General features: G+C 36.5%; 1 protein-coding gene across 1 annotated transcript in view; it reads right to left on the bottom strand.

The window, feature by feature from the left end:
- Positions 1-12,755, bottom strand: part of rnd2 (Rho family GTPase 2) — a 36,332-nt gene extending 23,577 nt beyond the window's left edge. The window contains exons 1-2 of the mRNA XM_038284397.1: positions 12,437-12,755; positions 11,781-11,868 (exon numbers count right to left, since the gene is read on the bottom strand). Of these exons, the coding sequence (XP_038140325.1) occupies positions 11,781-11,868; positions 12,437-12,541 (193 nt within the window). The 5' untranslated portion in view covers positions 12,542-12,755. The remainder of the gene's footprint in view (positions 1-11,780; positions 11,869-12,436) is intronic.
- Positions 12,756-20,583: the final 7,828 nt, after the last annotated feature.

Below are 20,583 nucleotides of genomic sequence, written 5' to 3'. Positions count from 1 at the left end.
ACCTTGGTTAAATGCAACTGCAAAATAACAGATACTATTACATTTAGGTCTAAAAAGATGTAGTTTATGCTTTAAACCAATTGATCATGGATAGAAATAAAACCCATGAAACAAAGAAAAACTAATTAAAACTGATTAAAGGTTTAAAAATTACAAGGAGCTTATTTGCCCCTCAAAGGATTTAAGGAAAGATCACAGGACCTAATTCTGTAGTCCAGTACATGACTTTGATCTGAGCAAGAAAAAAACAAAGCGGAAACAGAAATCATAATCTCAGAACTGCCTTAGTAAGTAAACTTCGCCAGCACCATGAGGACGCCACAGTAGAAAGAAAAGCGTCTTACTTGAAGCTTTACTAAATGCTGATAAAAGGCAGGATAGAGTATGATTGAATATATGAAGGTAAACCCAATCAATACATTTGCAGGTTTAATTTGAATTCATCAACACAAGATTTTTTCACTTACTTCATTCAAAGGTAACAAAAAATACACAAAATGTACTTATACAGTATGTAAACAGAATATTCATTACATACTATATATTATATCTATTATATGTTTTATCAGGAAAGAAAAAAAATCAGCCGGTCAGAGGAATACTGTACTTTTGGGAAGGAATTGCTGGGACTGTGTCTGCTTTGGCTGCAGCTGTGGAATAATGAAGATGACTGGCTTACATGTACAGCCAATAATAGATGGAGGCTACCCTTTCCATTCATCTGTAAAACTTCCCCAGTGAGACACTTTTACGCCCTTCCAGTGATTTAAAAGTAACAGCATATCAATTAACCCCTAAAAACTATATCATGACTGAGATAGGGTGCATATTCAATAATGACCCCTGTTTTAATCAAACATGCATTTAGTAAAACAGCATTTCTAACATTTGGAACAAACTAAAGTTTTTATTTTTATCCATGAGAATTTTCTAAGCTTTTCCATATTTAAAATTTGTCAAAATGTATCATTAACTTTAAAACCCTTTTCTTTATGTTGTCTACAAACAAATGTTTATACTTAAATATTTTAGGCTTTTCATCATACAGAGCAACAAACAAGGCAATAACAACCTAAAGAAGCCACAATAGTCTCCTCAAGTTTAGATCTCAAAAATCCACCTCTATATATGAGTGTTTGCTTTAAGTAGATCTCTACTGTAGTTCTGTTCCCATACCACTCTAAATATATTATTTCATTCTCATATCTTCAGCTATGCATTTAGGTTTTCTGTTTGTCTATAAAATTAAAGTATTCTTGATTCTGTCCTTTTATACGGTGTAAGTGACAGCAGCAGCTCAAGCTATTTTGTGGTAATAGCACTTCAAGATGAGGTTTAAGAAAGTGCTGTAATTTGAGATAGAGCAAGCTATCAGAAGTTAAAGAGTTCCATTTCTTTTGCCATGAACTAAAAGACTTCCTTTTAATTCTGTACAATTAATGTCCACTCCCTAAAAACTTATCGCTATGACTTCCATAAAGGGACATTAAGTTAGTCAAAGCTGGAGGCAGCCTATCAGCCATGTGCAGCACTTTTCAGTAGCGCTTTTTAAGCAGATTATACACATTCGCCTGCAGCTAGGCATTTAGAAAGACTATAACTAGAGGCTCAGATGTGAAAGAAAGCTTCAACCTGTAGCTGTAACCATGGTGACATTTGCAGCTCATCTAAATGAAATAAGAGGTCAGAATAAGCAGGGAGTTGCATCCTCTGTGACCTGACAGAAGTGCTGATTTCATTGTTGCATGGGCATGTGGAATTTTTTTGTATTGATTAAATAAGCATTAGGAATTCTGCAGATAGTTGGTTTGATATAAGATTGTGTTCTTTTTTTGTGCCACAATGTCTCACTGAGGAGAACAGATATTCTTGGCAGTAATTACACATCTGCCCACCACCCGCCGCCTTGCGATGACTAAATGCTAGTGGCCTAAGCCCAGTGCTGCAGCGGACATTCTCACTAATGGGAGAAGAAAGAGCAAAGGAGGGATTGAGAAAAAATATATACTTGACAGTTCACCTTCAAATAAGCAGCTTTAACTCCCTCAGAGCTGCTTTTCAAGGTCTAGTTCACTTTATCACACTTATTTTAAAAAGCCTTAGAGATAAAGGAGGCAATTACTTTTTTACCTCTGAAAAAGTCAAATTTAGGCTTTTCTGGTAAAGCAAGCCCAGTGCTGCTCTAGCACTGATTCAGCTCTGGTTTTCTTTGAGAAACCAGGATTTTCTACAGTCAGGGAACTACTTCAGTAGCCTACCACATTGCTACAAAAGCTCTTCCACTATATTTTGGACCACAGTGCAGGAAGACACACTATCTGGACAAATAATATTAATATCATTATAGCTGTACTGTTATTTCCAGCTATGTTTCCTGTCTGATTTAAAAGATGCTTTGAGTAGGTTTCTAAAAAGTTATTCAAAGGGAATTTCTAATCATGGACGTTAACTACAAGACACTGCAAACAGGAGATACACAAAGTTTGGAGCAGAATAAAGTACAAATATTTGGTGATCTTACAAGCAAATGACAGGTTAATAGAGTTAGTTACAGATGAGTTTTAATTAAACTGTTTTTGGTGTAATAGGAATATTACTGCGACAGGTGGCATTACAAAAAAAATAACTAAAGAGGAGAAATATAGGCACATTTACACTGCTATTGCGGTCCAGGAAGCGTTCCAGGAATCAGTTAAAGTGAGAGAATTCACACCCTCATTTGGCCCAATTGTTTAGACCTGACCAAACATCATGCTGATTTATCACATTATTTTAGCGGTTACATCACTCCAGGATTGTGCTAATGATACCATATGCTTGTTGGTGTAACTGCAAAGTACTTTGGCCAGTTATTTTTGTTTTCAGTACACAACATTGCTATTGTTACTTTTTAAATTGTGGGTTCACTTTGCTCTTTTGGGTTTATGTGAAGGATACCTACTTTGGTTCCCATCTTCTATATCAATATTTTTTGTTCTCCATCCCATTTAATGCTTTCACCTCAACCCAGATTAACTGTTATCCTTTTGTAGAAGTAAGATATTTTTATGCATAAAAACTTAGTCCACTGGATAATTTCCCTTATCAGACTATTTTCTTTAAACATGAAAATAATCCCATAAGATTAGCAGTTTATGAAATACTAAAATCAACTTGTCTGAAACGTTCAGGACCCGTTCAGATTTTATTAAATCTCCATCCCTGCTGTTCTTGTGCTGGGCTTCAACTTCAGCTATTTTTTTTTCACCATCTCTAAATGTTAAACGGACTGTGTTTCTATTAAGTGACTGGTTAATTTACAAATGAACTGAACAGCTCTACATAATAAAGTGTCTACTAAAACTAATATTATTCTGTAAGCTTGGGCTTAAGCTCAAAAATTTGAAAAAGGTACAACAGTAATTACTCTGTCATAATAAATTGTTACAAGATTTCATATATGTGCCTTTGAAGGTTGCCAGACATCATGTAAATACATTTCAAACTCTAGCAAGCATCTAATAATACATACACAAATCCAGCAAAGTTATTCTAAACTGTTCCCAGCTTCGTGTATGTTAACATAAGAGCTGGCAATAAAAGCAAGCATCACATTTGCAGAGTCCCTTCTTTACCCAATGTGCATTTTTTAATCAAATCTGCAGAGATGTTTGTGTCTGATTGAAAAAGTCTGTGTGCTGCAGGCTTACTGTACAATGTCAACACTAATGTACACTGATATGCTGATACTTTGGGAGCTCACACTTATTTCCAGTTATTTATTGCAAAGAAAGGAGAGACTCTGTGTGTCCAAATGTTAATGTAATTCATGCAAGCTTTATAAAAGAAAAAATCTCATCTGTAAAAAGTTAGAAAATTGCTTAAGTCTGCTTTTAAGTGTGAAAAATCAGACACCACCAAGTCCACCCATGTCATTATTTATTCAACAAAGAAGAACCTAAACTGGAAAAGTTTGTGAAAAATGAAGCACAACTTTAAAGACTTTCTTGTAGGATCACTGCTCCCAGCTGAGATATATTAGTTGAAAAGAAATCATCTTAACTGAGCTGGTGAAGGGAAAAACTACCATGGCAACTATTGATCTAATTAGATTTTATGGCAATGCATCCATCTATTGAATGCTGAAGCTGAACCAACAGATTGCCACTATAATCTGTTCAGCAGTTAAATCCCTTTCATTCATTTGAAAATGACATAAATGTGCTTTAAAAACATTGCTTTGTCAACTAGCATACTGACTACTACCATGCATTGTGATCTATCCATTCCTCAGTCCATTTAGAGAAAATTAGGAGCTGTGAAGTATGAGCCTCTCAGTCTTTATCACTTACCTCAGAGTTCTGGAACCTGAATACTAGGCCTAGACCAGAGTGAAGAAATTATGACCATAGCCGATCATATCATCCGAAAGGCCACTGACCAGTGTTTATGCTCTACGCATCCTAATGGCATTAACAAAGAGGGCTCATTGTTATATGTTGAGCATTTTGAAATGTAATGATTCTATAGAGACAGCTGATGGAATTTTACCTTTTATTCATCCTCTAAAATAAAGGTTTTACAGCTTTGGTTTTTAGTGGTTTTGGTTTTTTTGGTTTGACCTGCAGCTTTCCGACCTGAAAGTAACTGCTATGAGTCCTTGCTACAGTCATTGTGTTGCAGTTTGCATGCGCTTCCCTCTGGTACCCCGGCTTCCCCTTATTAAAAACTACCTATCGATTGATTAACTAAAATATGAGTGTTTTGGTTTTTGGTTGTAGACTTGTTAAGCACTATTGGTTAACTCTATAGATTTAACTCCTGAACTTTGTTTTAAAGAAACTGATTTTAAATAAATTATGTGCGCTTTCAGTAATACGAGTTAAAAACATTTTTTTGTATGGTCACTATGAACATTCAGCTCAGGGCTTAGAGACTAAGAAAAACAACATCTAATTTTTAAAGCACTACTCTTTATAGAGTAATATAAGTAGTTTAACAAACTAAAATTAGCTGGTTAATTAGCCAGGCTTCCTGCTTGAGCAGCCACCCTCCAGGCAAAGGCCTAATAGACCTTTCTAGCTATGATTTTTAAAGCAGTCAGATCTACAGAAGTCAAATGCAATTATGAAATATTTTAAGATTGATATATTTCTTATAAGAAGCTCTCTTAAGCAGTAGGATCAGATAACTGCAGATACATGTGTGTATATGGGGTGGCAGCACTAATCTTTGCTTCACACAGTGACAGAAAACTCACTAATGCTAAATATGATATCTGAATAACAGTAGTTAATCTGCTAGGAGGAAAAGAAGGAAATGTTTGTACTTTTTTCTATATTTCTCTGTTCCCTTGAAAAGAAACGGATGACATCTCTTGATCCACTTCCAAAACGACTTCTTTCTGAAGCTATTTCCCTGATGTTGAATTAGCAAAATACTATTCAACTTCAATCATCAGCTAGGGCGCAGAAATGTTATAAAGTTTGTTGGTTATGAAGAATAAAACGGTCAATGTAAGAGTATTTTCCCAGCCTTGTTTCTTTTGTTTACTGATTAATGTGTCGTGCAGACATTGTTGTTCAGTAGACAGGAGTGTCTGCCTTTTCTTCATGGTATGCATCATCAAAACAGGTTTCATTTCGGCAGCTGTTGCCCCAGGCTGGTTAGGCAAAGAGAAACAACAACTTTTAAGACCGTCGCTCGGTGCGTAGGTTCGGGCTTTTGAACCAGAGTTGAAAGAGTTTCATCATCCATCCCTCCAGGATGCTGATGAAATAAAACTAAAGGTATATTTATTATTTGCCTTTATATATCTTCCTGGTCCAAACACCCTGAATCTGCTTGTTTTGAGAGGAAAATATTCTATAAAATAGTGTTTTTAGTTCTTTACTACAGATCCACCTATACAGTAGTAAGAATATTTGAGCTGAATGACTGTAAAAGCCAAGAGAAAAATGTTTTAGGCTACTGTGTTCAGTGTAGTGGTCTGATACACTGAACACAGTAGCTGATAGACTTAGAGCCTATCAGATCTTGGAGCTCTTCCCAAGCATCCCCCTGCTCCAATGAGCCGCGCGCTTGAGGGAAGAAGGGGGTTTCTGTTGATTTTATTTCTGCTCTGTGGGTTTTGTTCACTCATTGTCCATTAAAGATTAATCAAGTGTAAAGTGTTGAGGATCGCAAAGCCCACTGACCTCAACTTGTTTTTATAGGCCGCTGGACGCCTTGACGGTCCACTGCGCTGAGAATGTGGAGCTTTAAGAGCATAAAGTCATCAGGAATGTTGGAAAGTCAGATATGAGAGCAAGGAGACACTTTAATGCCAGACTGAATACAATTGTGGGCAAAGGGGGTGGAACAACACACTTGATGAGTCTTGTTATTGTCTCAAGAGTCAAATACCATTACATGGATATTTTGTAACATGAAAAAATTTAAACAGTTCCACATGTAGATAACTGATTAGACAAAATCCACATGAAAATATTGTAGTATTGAGGAAAATCATGCTTTAAGAAGCACATGGTCAGAAAGGAATTGTAATAGAACACCACTGCTATTCAGGAGGAATGAAACAGGAGGACAGTGATGGACACATGGTCTGCATGAAAAGTCATATGTTTAAAGTTTAATTTACAAAGTAGAACTAAGGATGTTTGCAAAGGAGGGGAAAAAAAGCTATATTCTTGTAGACTGCCTCTTCAGAGCACAGCCCTGCATGACTAAACACAGTGCAAGAGTTTCAAGTGAGAATCATGTTGGGCATAAATGAGGTAGCTGAAAGTGAGACTGGAAAATATATAAGAGCATACAGCAGAAACATGAGGAAAACCTGGTCTGACGAAACCTTAGAGGCACCACTCTTACCTGTTAAAGGGGCTTCATACCCAGACGACAAGGACCGTTTTCCAGACAATATTGGGAACAGTGTAAGTGGAAAAAATACCTCAGGCACAGTAAAACCTAGACAGGCTGGCTACGTGGGCCTGGGAGTGTTTGACCCCAATCACTTATGGGTCTCAGACAAGTTATCACCAAGCTGCATTAACAGTTTGACTGCTTGACAGCTTGAGTTGCTTAAATAGTCAATTAAAAACAAAGATAAATACAGCACCAGTCTGTATTACTTCCTTTACCTCTTTAACTCTCCAGATGGTTAAAAGCTGCAGGGCAGACAAAAGTACACACCTAAAACTTCAAAATTCCTGATCCGTTTACATGTAGAAACATAAACCTTAATCAAATGCAAAGCTCAGCATTCCTGTTCCGCTCAGACATCGAGGAAGTGTTGAATTTAATGAAACCAAACCAATCAATGGCTAACTTTCATGAAGCATCAATGAATACGGGCAATACTACATAACCACATCAGAGTAATGTGAGCTGGGTCCTGCTCACGGCCTCAAGCTGTGATCGATAATGTTTTGTGGACAGAGCCAGAATGCAGAAGCCTGCGTTTGTGGGCAATTAAAGAGGAGACAAGTCTTCATGTCAGTGGCTGAGGAGAAAAAAAATCAGATTTACATTTATACTTAGAAAGAGCATTTATTAGGAAAGCAGGTAGAAAATTGACCAATGCAAACTCCTCATTCACAGGTAAATGTCAATTGGACTATAGGTGCAGCACTAGAGAGATGATAAGTAGAAATCAGAGATTTTATGATTTTGCAAAGCTTGACCTGCCTGCACTGATTTTTGTATTTTCAATCTCTTTTTGAGACATATAATTAGAAGCATTGAAAATATTTATTTTAAGCATTCCTGGCATGGCTGTTCTTCAGTTATTTAGTAAAGGCAAAATCTCATTGTCAGTCAGCATTGACTGTAAAACAGGGTTTTACAACAACCGAAAAAAGATCGGTAGTTTACGTTTCAAAATGGAGTCTTCAGAGTTAACAATGGTTTGGTTTTGTCTGCTTTTTCAAGACAGTGTACCCCATTTTATAACTAATCCAACATGTTTCATGACAGGATTTCAAATCCTGCAAGAAAAAAACTACAAGATAGCTAGTTGATTTATCCTTCCTGCTATATTCTAAAGTTGTTTCCTGGTCAGTTACTTATTTAAACTGACATAGGGCAAATTAACTATGCTTTAAAAGTATTTTATGAAGCTTCCATAACTGGTGAAACACAAATTGGCAAAAAAATGCAAATAAAAGCCACCATCTGCAGAGGTCCAGCTTTTTAATGCCTTCCTATCTTGTCTCAAATCATTCCACAGCAGGGAGTCTGCAGTGCATGTTAACAACGATGCACCTGAAACGTCTGTGTTGGCCGTACCGTCAGTATTGATGACAGTCAAATTTATGTCGCTCTTAAAAAGAAAGTAGCCCTCTCTATCACTGCCTGACATAAAGGCCTGGATGTCTCTGAAGTTTTTAAATTTTAATAAAAAAAGGCTGAAGTGGTGGTTTTTGGTGACACCACTGGAACAGATCTGGGCTCTTTGGTCCAGCATATCAAACCAATAATCACTAACCTAGTGGATGCAGAAGTTTGACGGCCAGATCAGGGCAGTTGATTCAATTATTTTTTTTAAATCATTTGAGGCAGATGGGAAAAATGAAGCTAACTCTTTGAAGGCAGAAGTTTAAAATGGTAATCCACACCTTTTTTACCAGTTTGCTAGATTATTGCAATGCCCTCTATGTGTGGGTTAGTGCCTCCTCCATCTTCTGTCTCCACATGGTTCAAAATGCTGCAGATCGCCTTTTAACCGGCAAAGGGAAACATGAGCGCATCTCCCCCATTTTAGCCTCACTCCACCGACTGACCATACATGTTAGAATTCATTTTTAAATTATTTTATTTGCTCTGAAATCCCTAAATGATTTTGGCCCACTGTACCTCTCAGAGCTTTTACATCCTTATAAACCTACTCGCTCCTTCAGGTCAGCTGCTCCTAAGAGAGCTTAAAACTAAGCGGAAGCTCAGAGGGGACCACGCTTTCGCCGCTGCAGCTCAAAGCTCTGGAATGACCTGCCTCAGCACATCAGACAGGCCTCTTCTCTTCTCTGACTGTTTCTTTAAATCTCTTGTCAAAACCAAGCTTTTCGCTTTGGCTTTTACACCTAGCAAGACAGTAGGCTTTAATTTATCCTTTTAACCCTTTTATCTTTTACCTAGTTTTATTTCTTTTTTGTGAATGTTATTTTTTACCTATGTTGTAGCTGTTTTATCTGTTACCTGTACAGGTTTTATGTTTTTGTTTTTTTTTGTATAGTACTTTGGTATTAGCTGTGGTTGTTTTATAATCTTCTGGGACTTTTTTAGGATTTTAATGGGCAGAATGGGGCTGCTTTTTTTTTTTTTTTTTTTTTTTTACTTATTCTAAATCTGGGGAAACAAAGATCACATGTGGGGAACTCAATATAATTTATTGGACCCCCTATATTCACTATTTAGATGCTCCCCAATGGTCCGATTAGAAATTATTACAGCTTTTTTTTACCTTACATGCTGATGACACAACTTTTTACCTTTAACTAAATTCCACCACTGTAAGGCAGTCGATTAATCTCTGAGTCACTGCGTTCATAATGTCATAGAACGTAAACTGCCATCTTTGAATATCTGCCACATTAAAGCAAAAAAAAAAAAACAGACCTTCTTTTATTTTACATAAACTGTTTTCATGGCGTCTTTGTAAAAAATGGATCAGACAGTTGCTTGGGAGTGGATCATATTTTAGCAGTCCTTAGATCACTGGATTGACTGGTTGATTTCAGAAAGATGCTTTACAAAATTGTCACATTTTCAGCCAATTTCTTAAAGTGCCTCTTTAAATACGTCCAAGTGGATAAAAAAAGAGGAAGGCTTGGATGCATCAAAACAAAAGAATTTAAAATACTCTTAAACTGTAATCATAGGGAAACTCGCATCTAAAAACAACACAAAAATAAAACATGTCTTTCTCTGAAATCTTTCCTAGGTGCAATTGACACCTGACTGAACTGATGGTGATTGTGGCTTAAAAGATGAAAATGATTTACAAAACAAGAATCTGAAAGATAAGAAGGGGAAGAACCACTAAAACATAAATTGGATCCTGAATGAGGGATCCTGGGTGATGGACCACTTTCTCCAGATGAAAGCTCTTTCATCTGAGTGTGAGCCAATTATTCCTTTTTGTTGAGAGAAAATATGAACATCTGTGTTTACTTTGAATCAGTGAATAATGGCCGACTCTGAGGACACACACACGCACAGAAGCAGCACAAAGGCAAACACACACACAGGCGTTTGCCCTGTGGGCTGGGTGACGTCACGTTTGTTGTGAATTAGGCGTCTCCCGACTGAAGATTAAAGCTGGAAATCACCAGAGGTGGTTTGTGGGGGTTTCAGGGATGGACAGAAGCACAGTATTCCCACAGCATCATTAACTTCTTTCAGCTGAGAGATAAGCAACTCTAAACTGTGGCCCCAAAGCCCCGGAGGACTTCAACCCTTGAATGACAAGCTCTAGCTAATTTACTCTCTAGGTCGAGGCTCGGTTCAAGGAAGAAAAACATTCCTTTATGACTCATCACGTGACAAAAAAAACTCCCATCATCTCTTTGCTTGAATATGGCAACAGGTTTGGGAATGTTTATGTTAAAAGGAAAAAAATGATTCCCCCTGGGAGGATCCCATAGAAGAGTTTGGCCATGTTGCTGGCCAGGCTATCAGGAGCTGATTTGGCGAGAAATCTTTGACATGCAAAGTCTCAAGGAACCTCAGAGCAGTAAATCAATGCACCCTGACAACACCTAGATAGAGTCTGGTGCATTTTGCTACATGACAGGAAAGGTTTACCTTCTCACCAAAAAACATTTATTTCACCCAAATCCATTCAGTTGTTAAAGCTTTCCACAGTACTTTTCCCACTATAATTCCAATGACAGATCAAACTTTGTTGTTAGGTGACTAAAACTCTTATGAATGCATCTGAACATTTCCCTGCTTTGTTATTCAGCTCAATACAGAATAAAAAAAAGCCCATCCTCTGCATTTAGAGCAGCACGTCTCTGAGGGAATATCTCTTTTGGACATTTCTGGACTGACATAAAAAAAAAAAAAACTTTAGTTCAGTTATACTAAAAAGGGAAGGACCTGTAGCAAATTTCCTATTTGATTTAGGTCTGTGCTTTGACTTGGCTATATAAACAATTTGCTCTGTATAGCTCGGTCTGAATATTTAGGATTGTTGTCCTGTTGGATGGTGAACCTCAACCATCTTAAGTCTTTTGCAGCTGTTCACAGATTTTCTTACAAGATTAGCACCAGACATCAACTCTGACCTGCTTTCCTACTGACAAGGAGTGTCCCCACATCATGACCTCGTCACCAACAGGTCAATATTACTCCTCTGAGTGGGTTGCTCTTTCAGCCAATATGTTAGAATCTGTATATTCCATGTAATGATTAATCGATTACCAAATTAGTTTTCTTGTCTCCTCCCTCAGAGTCGCCTGACCCTTGGTCGGAGCATGGGAAGAGTCAGCCACACACAGTGGCCTGCCCAGGGAAGAATGCAAACACAACAGACAGAGAAGCACGGCTGGCACCGTCTCCTCAAAAAGAAAACAAACCATAAAAACCAGATGCCTCAAAGTATAGAAGAAAAAGGGGGGGAAGCAATGTGAATTTGGCAGGGTCAAAGCTATTTGTCAGAGAGATGACTGGTGTGAAAGTTGTGGAGGGGGAGATGGAGGCAGAGCTCTCACGATCTGAGCCTGGGACAGACAGGCAGCATGGTTTGATGTCAGCAGCAGTGTCTGCAAGCTGGAGCACACAGAGATATGAAGCTGTCTTACCTGATGTGTCCCACATATTGAGCTCAATCCGGTGCTTGTCTATCTCAAAACTGGCTGTGTAGTTTTCGAACACTGTAGGCACATAATTCTGAAAGCAAAATATTTCTTTTAGGGATGAAGATCATACCACCTTCTTCTAAAGCAGATATAAAGCATGAAAAATACCTACTTAAACATATTTATTAGCAATTCAGCTCATTTTTAGTTTGATTTACTCAGAGTGTACACTTTAACAATTTGCACAGATTTAAATTTAGGTGCATGCAGTTTAAATCTGGATTTTCAAATCAATACAATCAAATCCAATCAAAAACATTATCCTTAATATATGCCCATTGATAAAACGCTCTCTAATAAATAATTAATTATAAGGATACAACATACATAATGTGCATAAGGACGATTTTACTCTGAGAGTAACACCCCCCACCCCCCATGTCATCACTTCTTTGTCTCTGTTGTGCAGGTGGATCTAACCTGCTGAATCAGACCTGATTTTTAAACCTGCTGAATAAGACCTGATTTTTAAACCTGCTGAATAAGACCTGATTTTTAAACCTGCTGAATAAGACCTGATGTCTGTGTCTTTTCTACATCTTTCTTTGAATTACTTTAATTATAAAAAGTTCAAGTTCAGACTTTTCCTCTAAACACACCTCTGGATAGCAGTCCTTGGCAAAAACGTGCAGGAGCGCCGTTTTCCCGCACTGAGTATCCCCGACCACCACGATCTTGCAGCGGCTGCTGCCTAAGCTGTCCATGGTTGGTCCGTCAGTGGTGGATTCTTGAAACGTTACGCACCTGCATCCAGAACCCCGATAAAACAAGCACAGCAGTCAAAAAGCCAGAATAAATCTGAATCTAAAAAAAAAAAATCATGCAGGGCTGGTGCGCTCTTTTAATCCAGAGTCTCCAGTTGTCTGCGCGCAGCTCCGCTGTTTCCACTGACGGACTGTGGATCAGGACGCGCGCAGCCTCCACTGGAAACTCCTGCACTTGATGACTGACCACGCCTTCCCAATATGTGGGCTCACACCCGTTTGGTTGCAATTATACAATATTAGGGCTTTATGAATTCATTAAATCACCATGACCACTTTTGTAATTAATCAGGTTTGTCAAAAATATCCCTTTCAGAAAGTGGTAAAAACAAGTCAGCTGCTTCTATTGCGCACAAAAACAAGTGACATCTTAAAAAAAGAGCATTATGAGCAGTAAATATCGTTAGTGTGCTAGAATCCATGTGTTGATATGACAACTGTTTTATTGATCAATATTTTTATTTTTATTTACTTTTCAAGCTGAGATCAGACCCAGACTGGTTAATATAAGACTAAGAAAATTGTTCATTATAGTTCAGATAGCGCTCTACAATATTGAACAACTTTTTCCAACATATTAATTAGAGTTATTGCATATTTTTAATCTGATTACAGCCAGCATGGCATAATGTTACTATTTCATTGTTGTAGATTGAACCAATTAAATGAAGTAGTTCTATTAGCATGGCAGTCTCTGCGTTTACTCTCTATGCGTTTTTCTGAATGAGTGACGCTGCAAACCTCTGAGTTGTAGGGCGACAGCGACCCCATGTGGCTGATAACTGCTAAAGATGATATATTTCTCAATGTAAAGCCTGGGGTATGGAAGACCAGTTCTACCATATTTTAAAGTAAATACAGAAATAAATAAATTAGCATACAATTAATTGCGCCACAAAATACAATACACAAATAGATGTAGGTAGAAATTAAATTATACAGTGAGACAAGTAAATGAGAAATGTATATAACTTTTACATTACCTTTTTTATTTATTCGCCTTTGTAATAATTACCTTATTTATTTATTGTCCATTATAATCTTCGACTTTATTTATTAATTACTTATTTTTTAGGTATTTATTTATGTGCATGTTAATATATTTTTGTCTGTTTTATTCTTCCTTTGTATTTTTTTTACACTATTTATTTCTCCTTATTCTTTTTTTTTTATTTCTGTATGCATTTCTACATCATTAAGCAAATGAGAAACAGCTGTGTCTTAGACTGGCTGAACATACATTAACTGATGGGACAATATTTCAAAAATTGCATGTTAAGATATTCAGCCCCTTTGCATTAGCCAGTGTAAATTTCTTTATTGGAAAGCCTGCAATGTTCTATGGTCTGTTTTTTTTTTTTTTTTTTTTTGATGAGCACAAAGCTTTTTTGCTTAATGAGTCATTCTAGGCGAAGCTACGATACAGTTACCCAGAATTTCTTATAAGACTTCAAAAATACTCTTAAGACCTGAATTAAAGCAGTCGCAGGCTCTTCTTGACCACATCCTCATTGAAAGTGAATCTTAAAACAAAAAAAGGAGAAAAAAGGAGCTTAAGACTAAATTAAAATTCTGTTTAAATTCAGTCTGTTCATTATCTGAACAAACATCGTATAAAGTGAGCCATAACATTTAACAGGTAACAATAAAGGATTCAGAGGTGAGTTTTCCCACCATTCTTCTTTATTTCTTAAAAATTATCTACAGAAACTGGAAGTAAAGGAAGTACCATGCTGATATTTGTCCATATTTTCCCTGCTCAATAAGTGTATTGACACTGTTATTTGCACAGTGTAGCTCAGTTTTTATCTGTCAGTAGTCAGTTAATGATCCATGATATGTGTTTTCGATAGGTTTCCGGCTTTATGACTATTTGCTGTTGAAGAGTTAGAGGCAGATGGTAAAAAGATATTCAGCCTAAATGTTTAATGCATAATAACTGATGGTAAACATAACAATAGTGGTTGTAATAAACACATTGGATTAAAGAGGATTCTGATTCCCCATCACTTCCTTGAACGTTGGCAACAATAAAACAGTAGATGGCAGCATTTATTCATTATCAGAAATGTCAACTAACCTGAAATGCTAAAATGTTCCAAGTTTGACAAAGACAGCTCCCTAAGGCATTTGGGTAACAGCTTCTGATTAAAATATCTCAAGCCTTGATAAAGAAATATCATCTTTGTACACCTCAAGGGAGTAATTCATGTCAACAACGATTGGGGTCTAAGACTGCTGATATGGAATAAAAATCCTGTGGAATAGATGAGCTTAAACTGACTTTGCCTGAATCAATAATATTGGTAAATCCAATATAATTATAAAAAAAAAAAATCAATGATATTCTAATAAATTAATTCTAACAGTAGCCTGTTTTGGCTCATGTTCACTAGAAGTTCTGAATCTTTTGTCTACTCATTGCATTTAGAATCTTATTAAAGTAAAAGATCATTTGGTCTTGAAAATATGAAAAATAGTGATATTATAATAGCTGTGCTGTTAATTTCGTTTAATCCCCTTTAATATCACCAAGAAAATTTAGGTAAAGATTCTCTCACCTTTTATAGAGCAGGAAAGATTTGATCCAAAGGTTCTGCACACAGAAGATAAATCCTGCCAGTTTTATAATCTTTTTTATCTTTTAATAAAAAAAAAATAATAAAAAAGAAATAGGTGAATATTTTTTAACCTTCTGCAGGACCAATAACTTTTCCTATGCTGAAACAACATAAATAATGTGGTTCTTTTCAACTCATACCTTGAGTTGAATAGTTGAATCTGACACCTTTGGATGTTGTCAGATTTGTCAGTGTTATTGGGTACCAGTGTATTCATACCGCAACTCTTGACTTTAGAGAAGCAGGTATTTTGTTGATTTGGATCAGATCATTTTCATGTTAAATTACGTTAATACAGTACATATCTCGATATCGGAAGTTTTGTTGGGCCAAAACTGACTGGTATATACAGCAGTTCATAATGACAACAACATAGACAAAGGATTCCATCTCATCTGAATAACATAATCCCACAATCCCAAAGCATGATGCTTCCACCGCCATGCCTCAATGTGCATGTTGTGTTATTTTGTTGATGTAGAGTGTTTTTATTCCAAAAGGTTTCTTGACCCTCCAGTAAAATGATTTACATCTCTGCACTTTGGTCGCATCTGTATCTCCCCCCTTCTTATGTTAGTGACAAATAAGGGTTTTGTTTTATTCACCACCATGGTAAGAAGTAGTTTAGTTTTTCATTGTTTTTGATTAATTAAATATTCAGTTGTGCATCTTTAATATAAGATCATCTTTAGGATACTGACAGCATGGACTTGATGCAGCTTTGGTATTTTACTCACTGAATTTTCTTGTATATATTCAGAAACTAGAAGGTGTTGGCTTTCAAATAATGTATAACACATGTTATTTGGGCTTACAGTTCCTCTTTATTTGCTTTTCCATTTTGGTATGCAAAATAGACGAATTTCCCAGAAATGAGGTGGATATTAAGAGGTTAACACTTCATGAATATTTTATTAACGCCGTAATCAAATCTGTTGGAGCTATTTTTCTTTATTACTTTGTCTATTTGAACATTGTTATTTTCTTCTTAAATTAATAGATTTTTTTAATATTTACAGGGTTTATTTATAGGGTAATTGTTGAATTTGTGTATTTCTTTCTTTTTTTTAATCATTTTTCTTTCTTTATTATGTAAAACAGGAAGAAATGTGGGCAGTCCACTTTCTATAAATGTAGGAGTCTGGTAAGGACAGCAGGCATTTGGGTTAGGCGCCTATGGTTTTTCTATCAGTGCAAGAGAGGTGACAGAGCAAGGGAATGTTTCAACTCTGTAATGTTGCTAAAATAAATCAACTGAACATCTACAAGTTTGGACTTCAACTTCTTTTGCCTGTGTCAAGAAAACGTGACCCCAGTGCCTAAGTAGTGGCTAATTGGAACTTTATTGGATGTTTGGTTTGACAAACAATCGCCAATACAAAATCAGAAGAGTATACTGGAGCAGTGGTGTCAAAAGTACACACATTTGTTACTTAAGTAGAAGTATAGATACTGCAGTTTAAAAACACTCAGGTAAAAGTTGAAGTATCAACTTGACCTCTTTACTCAAGTAAAAGTGAAAAAGTATGTGCTCCAAAAACTACTTGAAGTATAAAAGTATAAAGTAACCTTAAAAAAAACCCAGCCAGATGCCACTATATGAATTGAAAGCAAATTTTTTCGACTTTTGAAATTTTGAAAATTGATATGAGATAGGGCCAAGGATGAGGGAGGTCTTGTTGGTCTCCATCTCCCGATACGCTCTCGCCTGTGTCCGACCTTTCAGACATTTTAACATCTTTTTCTGAATCCTACATTGTAGCATGGCATAGACAATTCACGATTGCAGTTTGAAGAACACCTGCTTGCTGCTGATGATTTCCTTTAGCTAACCAATGAGTGTTTGCATTATATGACTCATCCAATTCCACTAGTTTTCACTAGATGTGGATGGAGCCAATGATCTGCATAGGATGGCGCACATGACGTGAAATCAGAATTTATAAACCCTGTACTTTTCGTGCTGCTTTACAAAATATCTAAGAAGCCATAAAATAAATTCACTTTTAGCTGTTCTAGGAAAAGTTTCCTTCTAAAATAGGAAACTTAAATCCTTTAATCTAAGGGGGTTTTTTCAAATGGGAAAAAACTCCCATGTAAAACAATGGAACCTTTTTGGAACTTCAGTCAATTTAAAAATTTGGATTTCGTCTTAAATATTTTGATAGAATAATGCTGGCATAAACAAACACAAATCACTGACACGATTTATTCAATGAGTTTTCTTATGTGAGGGAAAAAGGCAGACTTTTGATGACCAACCTTTAAATATGTAATATCTATAGAGAAATAAAAGACACAAAGGATTTGTTTGCCTACATAAACCAACATTGACCAAGCAAAGCCGAATGACGCCACCTTTGTAGGTTTTGAACTGGGTGGGTGTGTATGTGTGTGGGCTTCTTTACTCAGGTACATGACAGAGGCATTTATTGTAGCGGCATGCCAGCACACAGCCTTATCTGACCTGTAATCAAATTTTAAAAGTGTACTAAAGGCTCTTTGAAGCTTAAATTGGGTCGTGTGTTTTGGAATGTATGAAAGATGAAATGTATGCTATTACCATTACAAACATTCCAGGCATTGGTGAGCAACAATGGTTAAATATGTGGTAGATCTCATGCTTATGTTTCTGCTTTGACTTCATCAGATCCTAACTCTTTTCCCTTGTGTTTTTAAATGTTACATTTTTTTCTTGCAAAATCAAACCAGTTCTTTTTCTATTTAACTTCATAAGAAAGGCTCCTGCTTTGCCACACTACCCTGCAACCAAGACATATGACATAAACTGATGCTGCATGTAGAACACTGCAGGTGTTTGGCAAAAAGTTCTGCAGCTCGCTAACTGATCATTTAATCTTCCCAGTAATGGAGGGATGTTCAGTTCTTTGTCACTGTTGTGAAATATCTCCTGCTCCTCTTGATTACAACTCTTTTCACTGCCTCCCATGGCATATTTAATGACTCTTGGAAGGAATTCAATTCAATTAACAATTCAAAAATATGTTATTTTTTAAACAGTTGTTGTAGTGTCCATAGCCATGGGCAGGAAGGATCTTCTGTATCTTTCTATCTTTAGACTCTTTGGAAGGAAAAGATACGTTAACAGCTGAATTTTACTTGGGTTTAACTGGAGAAACTTTAATAGATGTTGTGTGTAGAACTGGACAACAGCCAAATCTGAACACAGAGACACATATATTGTTAGCTGCGTTGTTCTGTGATGGTCGGACAGCAGCTTCCTTGCATCCCTGTAAGGAAGAAGAGGGAAGAGTATTTATTCCTGAAGCATCTATTTTGGAAAATTTTGCCATTGATTCTTATATCTCTCTGTATATTGTCATGTCTAACATTTTATTTTTATGTTGTATTTTAGTGATTCTGAATGCTGCAATTTTTCTGAATCTTTTTAAGAGGTTTTGAATAATGGTGCAATTCAGAAAAGTTTTACCCAGATTTATAAAAAAAACATATAAGAAGAGGAGATAAAATGGATTGATTAAAATCATATTTTATAATTTAGTATGGAAAAATGCTGACCATATTCATAGGGACATTAAAACATTATGACACGTTGAGTGATTATTAGATACTTTCATTGTAAAATCTAGTAATAACCCATGCAGGCATCCATGTTGGAGATTTTAATTAAATATTTTGTGCATATATCTCTTTTAAATATTTATATTTGCACATTTTAATGGCACTGCAATGTGGGAGTGTTTGCGGCTCAATAAACACATCCTCAGAGGCTCTTTGCAGACTCAGTCTTTCTGCCTGCCACATAACAAAGAACTTTATCCAGGCTGATTATCAAACGAAGCAACATTATGCATTATGAAAACTTCTTCAACATGACGTCTTCAGACTACATAAGGTATCCATATATCTGTTTCTACATCCTATTCTTATTACTCCAGCTTCTGGAATATGCTCCACAAAGGGCATCAAAAACTTTAAAAGATTGTTTAAAAAGAGTAATGAACTATTGATCAAGACCACTTTGAAAGATTAGAGTCTGGCTCCTTTGCAGAACGCAAAGAAATAAATAGCTTAACTCAGGTCTTGTACGGTACTGTACATATCTACGGAGCAGTTTCGCCATGGTTACCGGCAGAACAAACATTGTGGTATGTAACATTTAGCATGTGTCAAAGCATTAGATCTATAACTCCTGCATTATACATCATTAAGCCCCTGTGGCATATTGATTTAGACAATGCTGACTTAGTGCTGAGTGGCACTCTGGACCCACAAGGTGTCTTTTCACTCCTGCTGTGGTCAGTCTCTCTGATGGACACTGGGCAAGTCTTTTATACAGTTAACTGAAGGACACTCCATTTTATTTTTGTATACAATTAGAAATTTTATATATGTATATATATATATATGTGTGTGTGTGTGTGTGTGTGTGTGTGTGTGTGTGTGTGTGTGTGTGTGTGTGTGTGTGTGTGTGTGTGTGTGTGTGTGTGTGTGTGTGTGTGTGTGTGTGTAAAGGTATCGTGCACAGATGCTGACCTTTACCACTACAGATGTCTGCTGTCTGTACTAACTAGTCTCAGAGATCATTCAAGCTCTGGATTCCCCCCTTGCTCCTGGCCAAGTAATACACAGAAGATAATATTATTTTGCCAAGAAACTAGCCTGACCTTAACACAAACTCATATTTTTCTGACCTGCCGGTGCAGGGAAGTTGCAACAATGAGCCGTACACAGACCCAAAGTTCCTGCAAATCCTACTGTAGAATAGGCAGCATAAACAATCATTTCCTTCCATTCCTGGTGTTTCACAAACCTCCGTACAAAACACGCTGCAGTAAACAGAATGCAAATGCAAGTGGCAATAAATTTAAATCCCTTTACTCTGTCGGGGTAGCTTGTGAATTATTACATCGGAGAGAGCTGGGACACGTTTTAAAACAAAAATTTGGCAGGAAGACTAAAAGGGAGAAAAGTGTAAGCAATATCTGGATAGAGATATCTTTTGTCTTTAAATTTGTTTATCATTTTCAAAACAAACCGTCAAAAGACTTTTCAGTGAAGTATCATTTTCAGAGAAAAATTTACATTTAGGATAAAAAATAAACAAATCTGCAAAGAAAAAACTTTCTAAAAGACATAAAGCTTCTAATTCAGAGCAAACTTTTTTTTGAAAGATTTTACAGTTTTTTTGGATTGCTTAAGCACGATTTTCAAAACAGGGCCCGTGTTTTCAAAACACTACACACAATTAGCACAACCACACACCCAATTAGCAAAACACTACAGATCCTTTGCATAATTAAACACTCCTGCAAAAACGATGCACTTCTGTTTAAAAACCACACTTTGTTACCATATGAAACACACACGTTTCACATT

This window comes from Cyprinodon tularosa, unplaced genomic scaffold (assembly GCF_016077235.1).
Source record: "Cyprinodon tularosa strain WSP-4 unplaced genomic scaffold, ASM1607723v1 ctg105, whole genome shotgun sequence".
Lineage (NCBI taxonomy): Eukaryota > Metazoa > Chordata > Actinopteri > Cyprinodontiformes > Cyprinodontidae > Cyprinodon > Cyprinodon tularosa.
The sequence above is the reverse complement of the archived record's forward strand: the minus strand, read 5'-3'. Positions and strand labels throughout refer to the sequence as shown.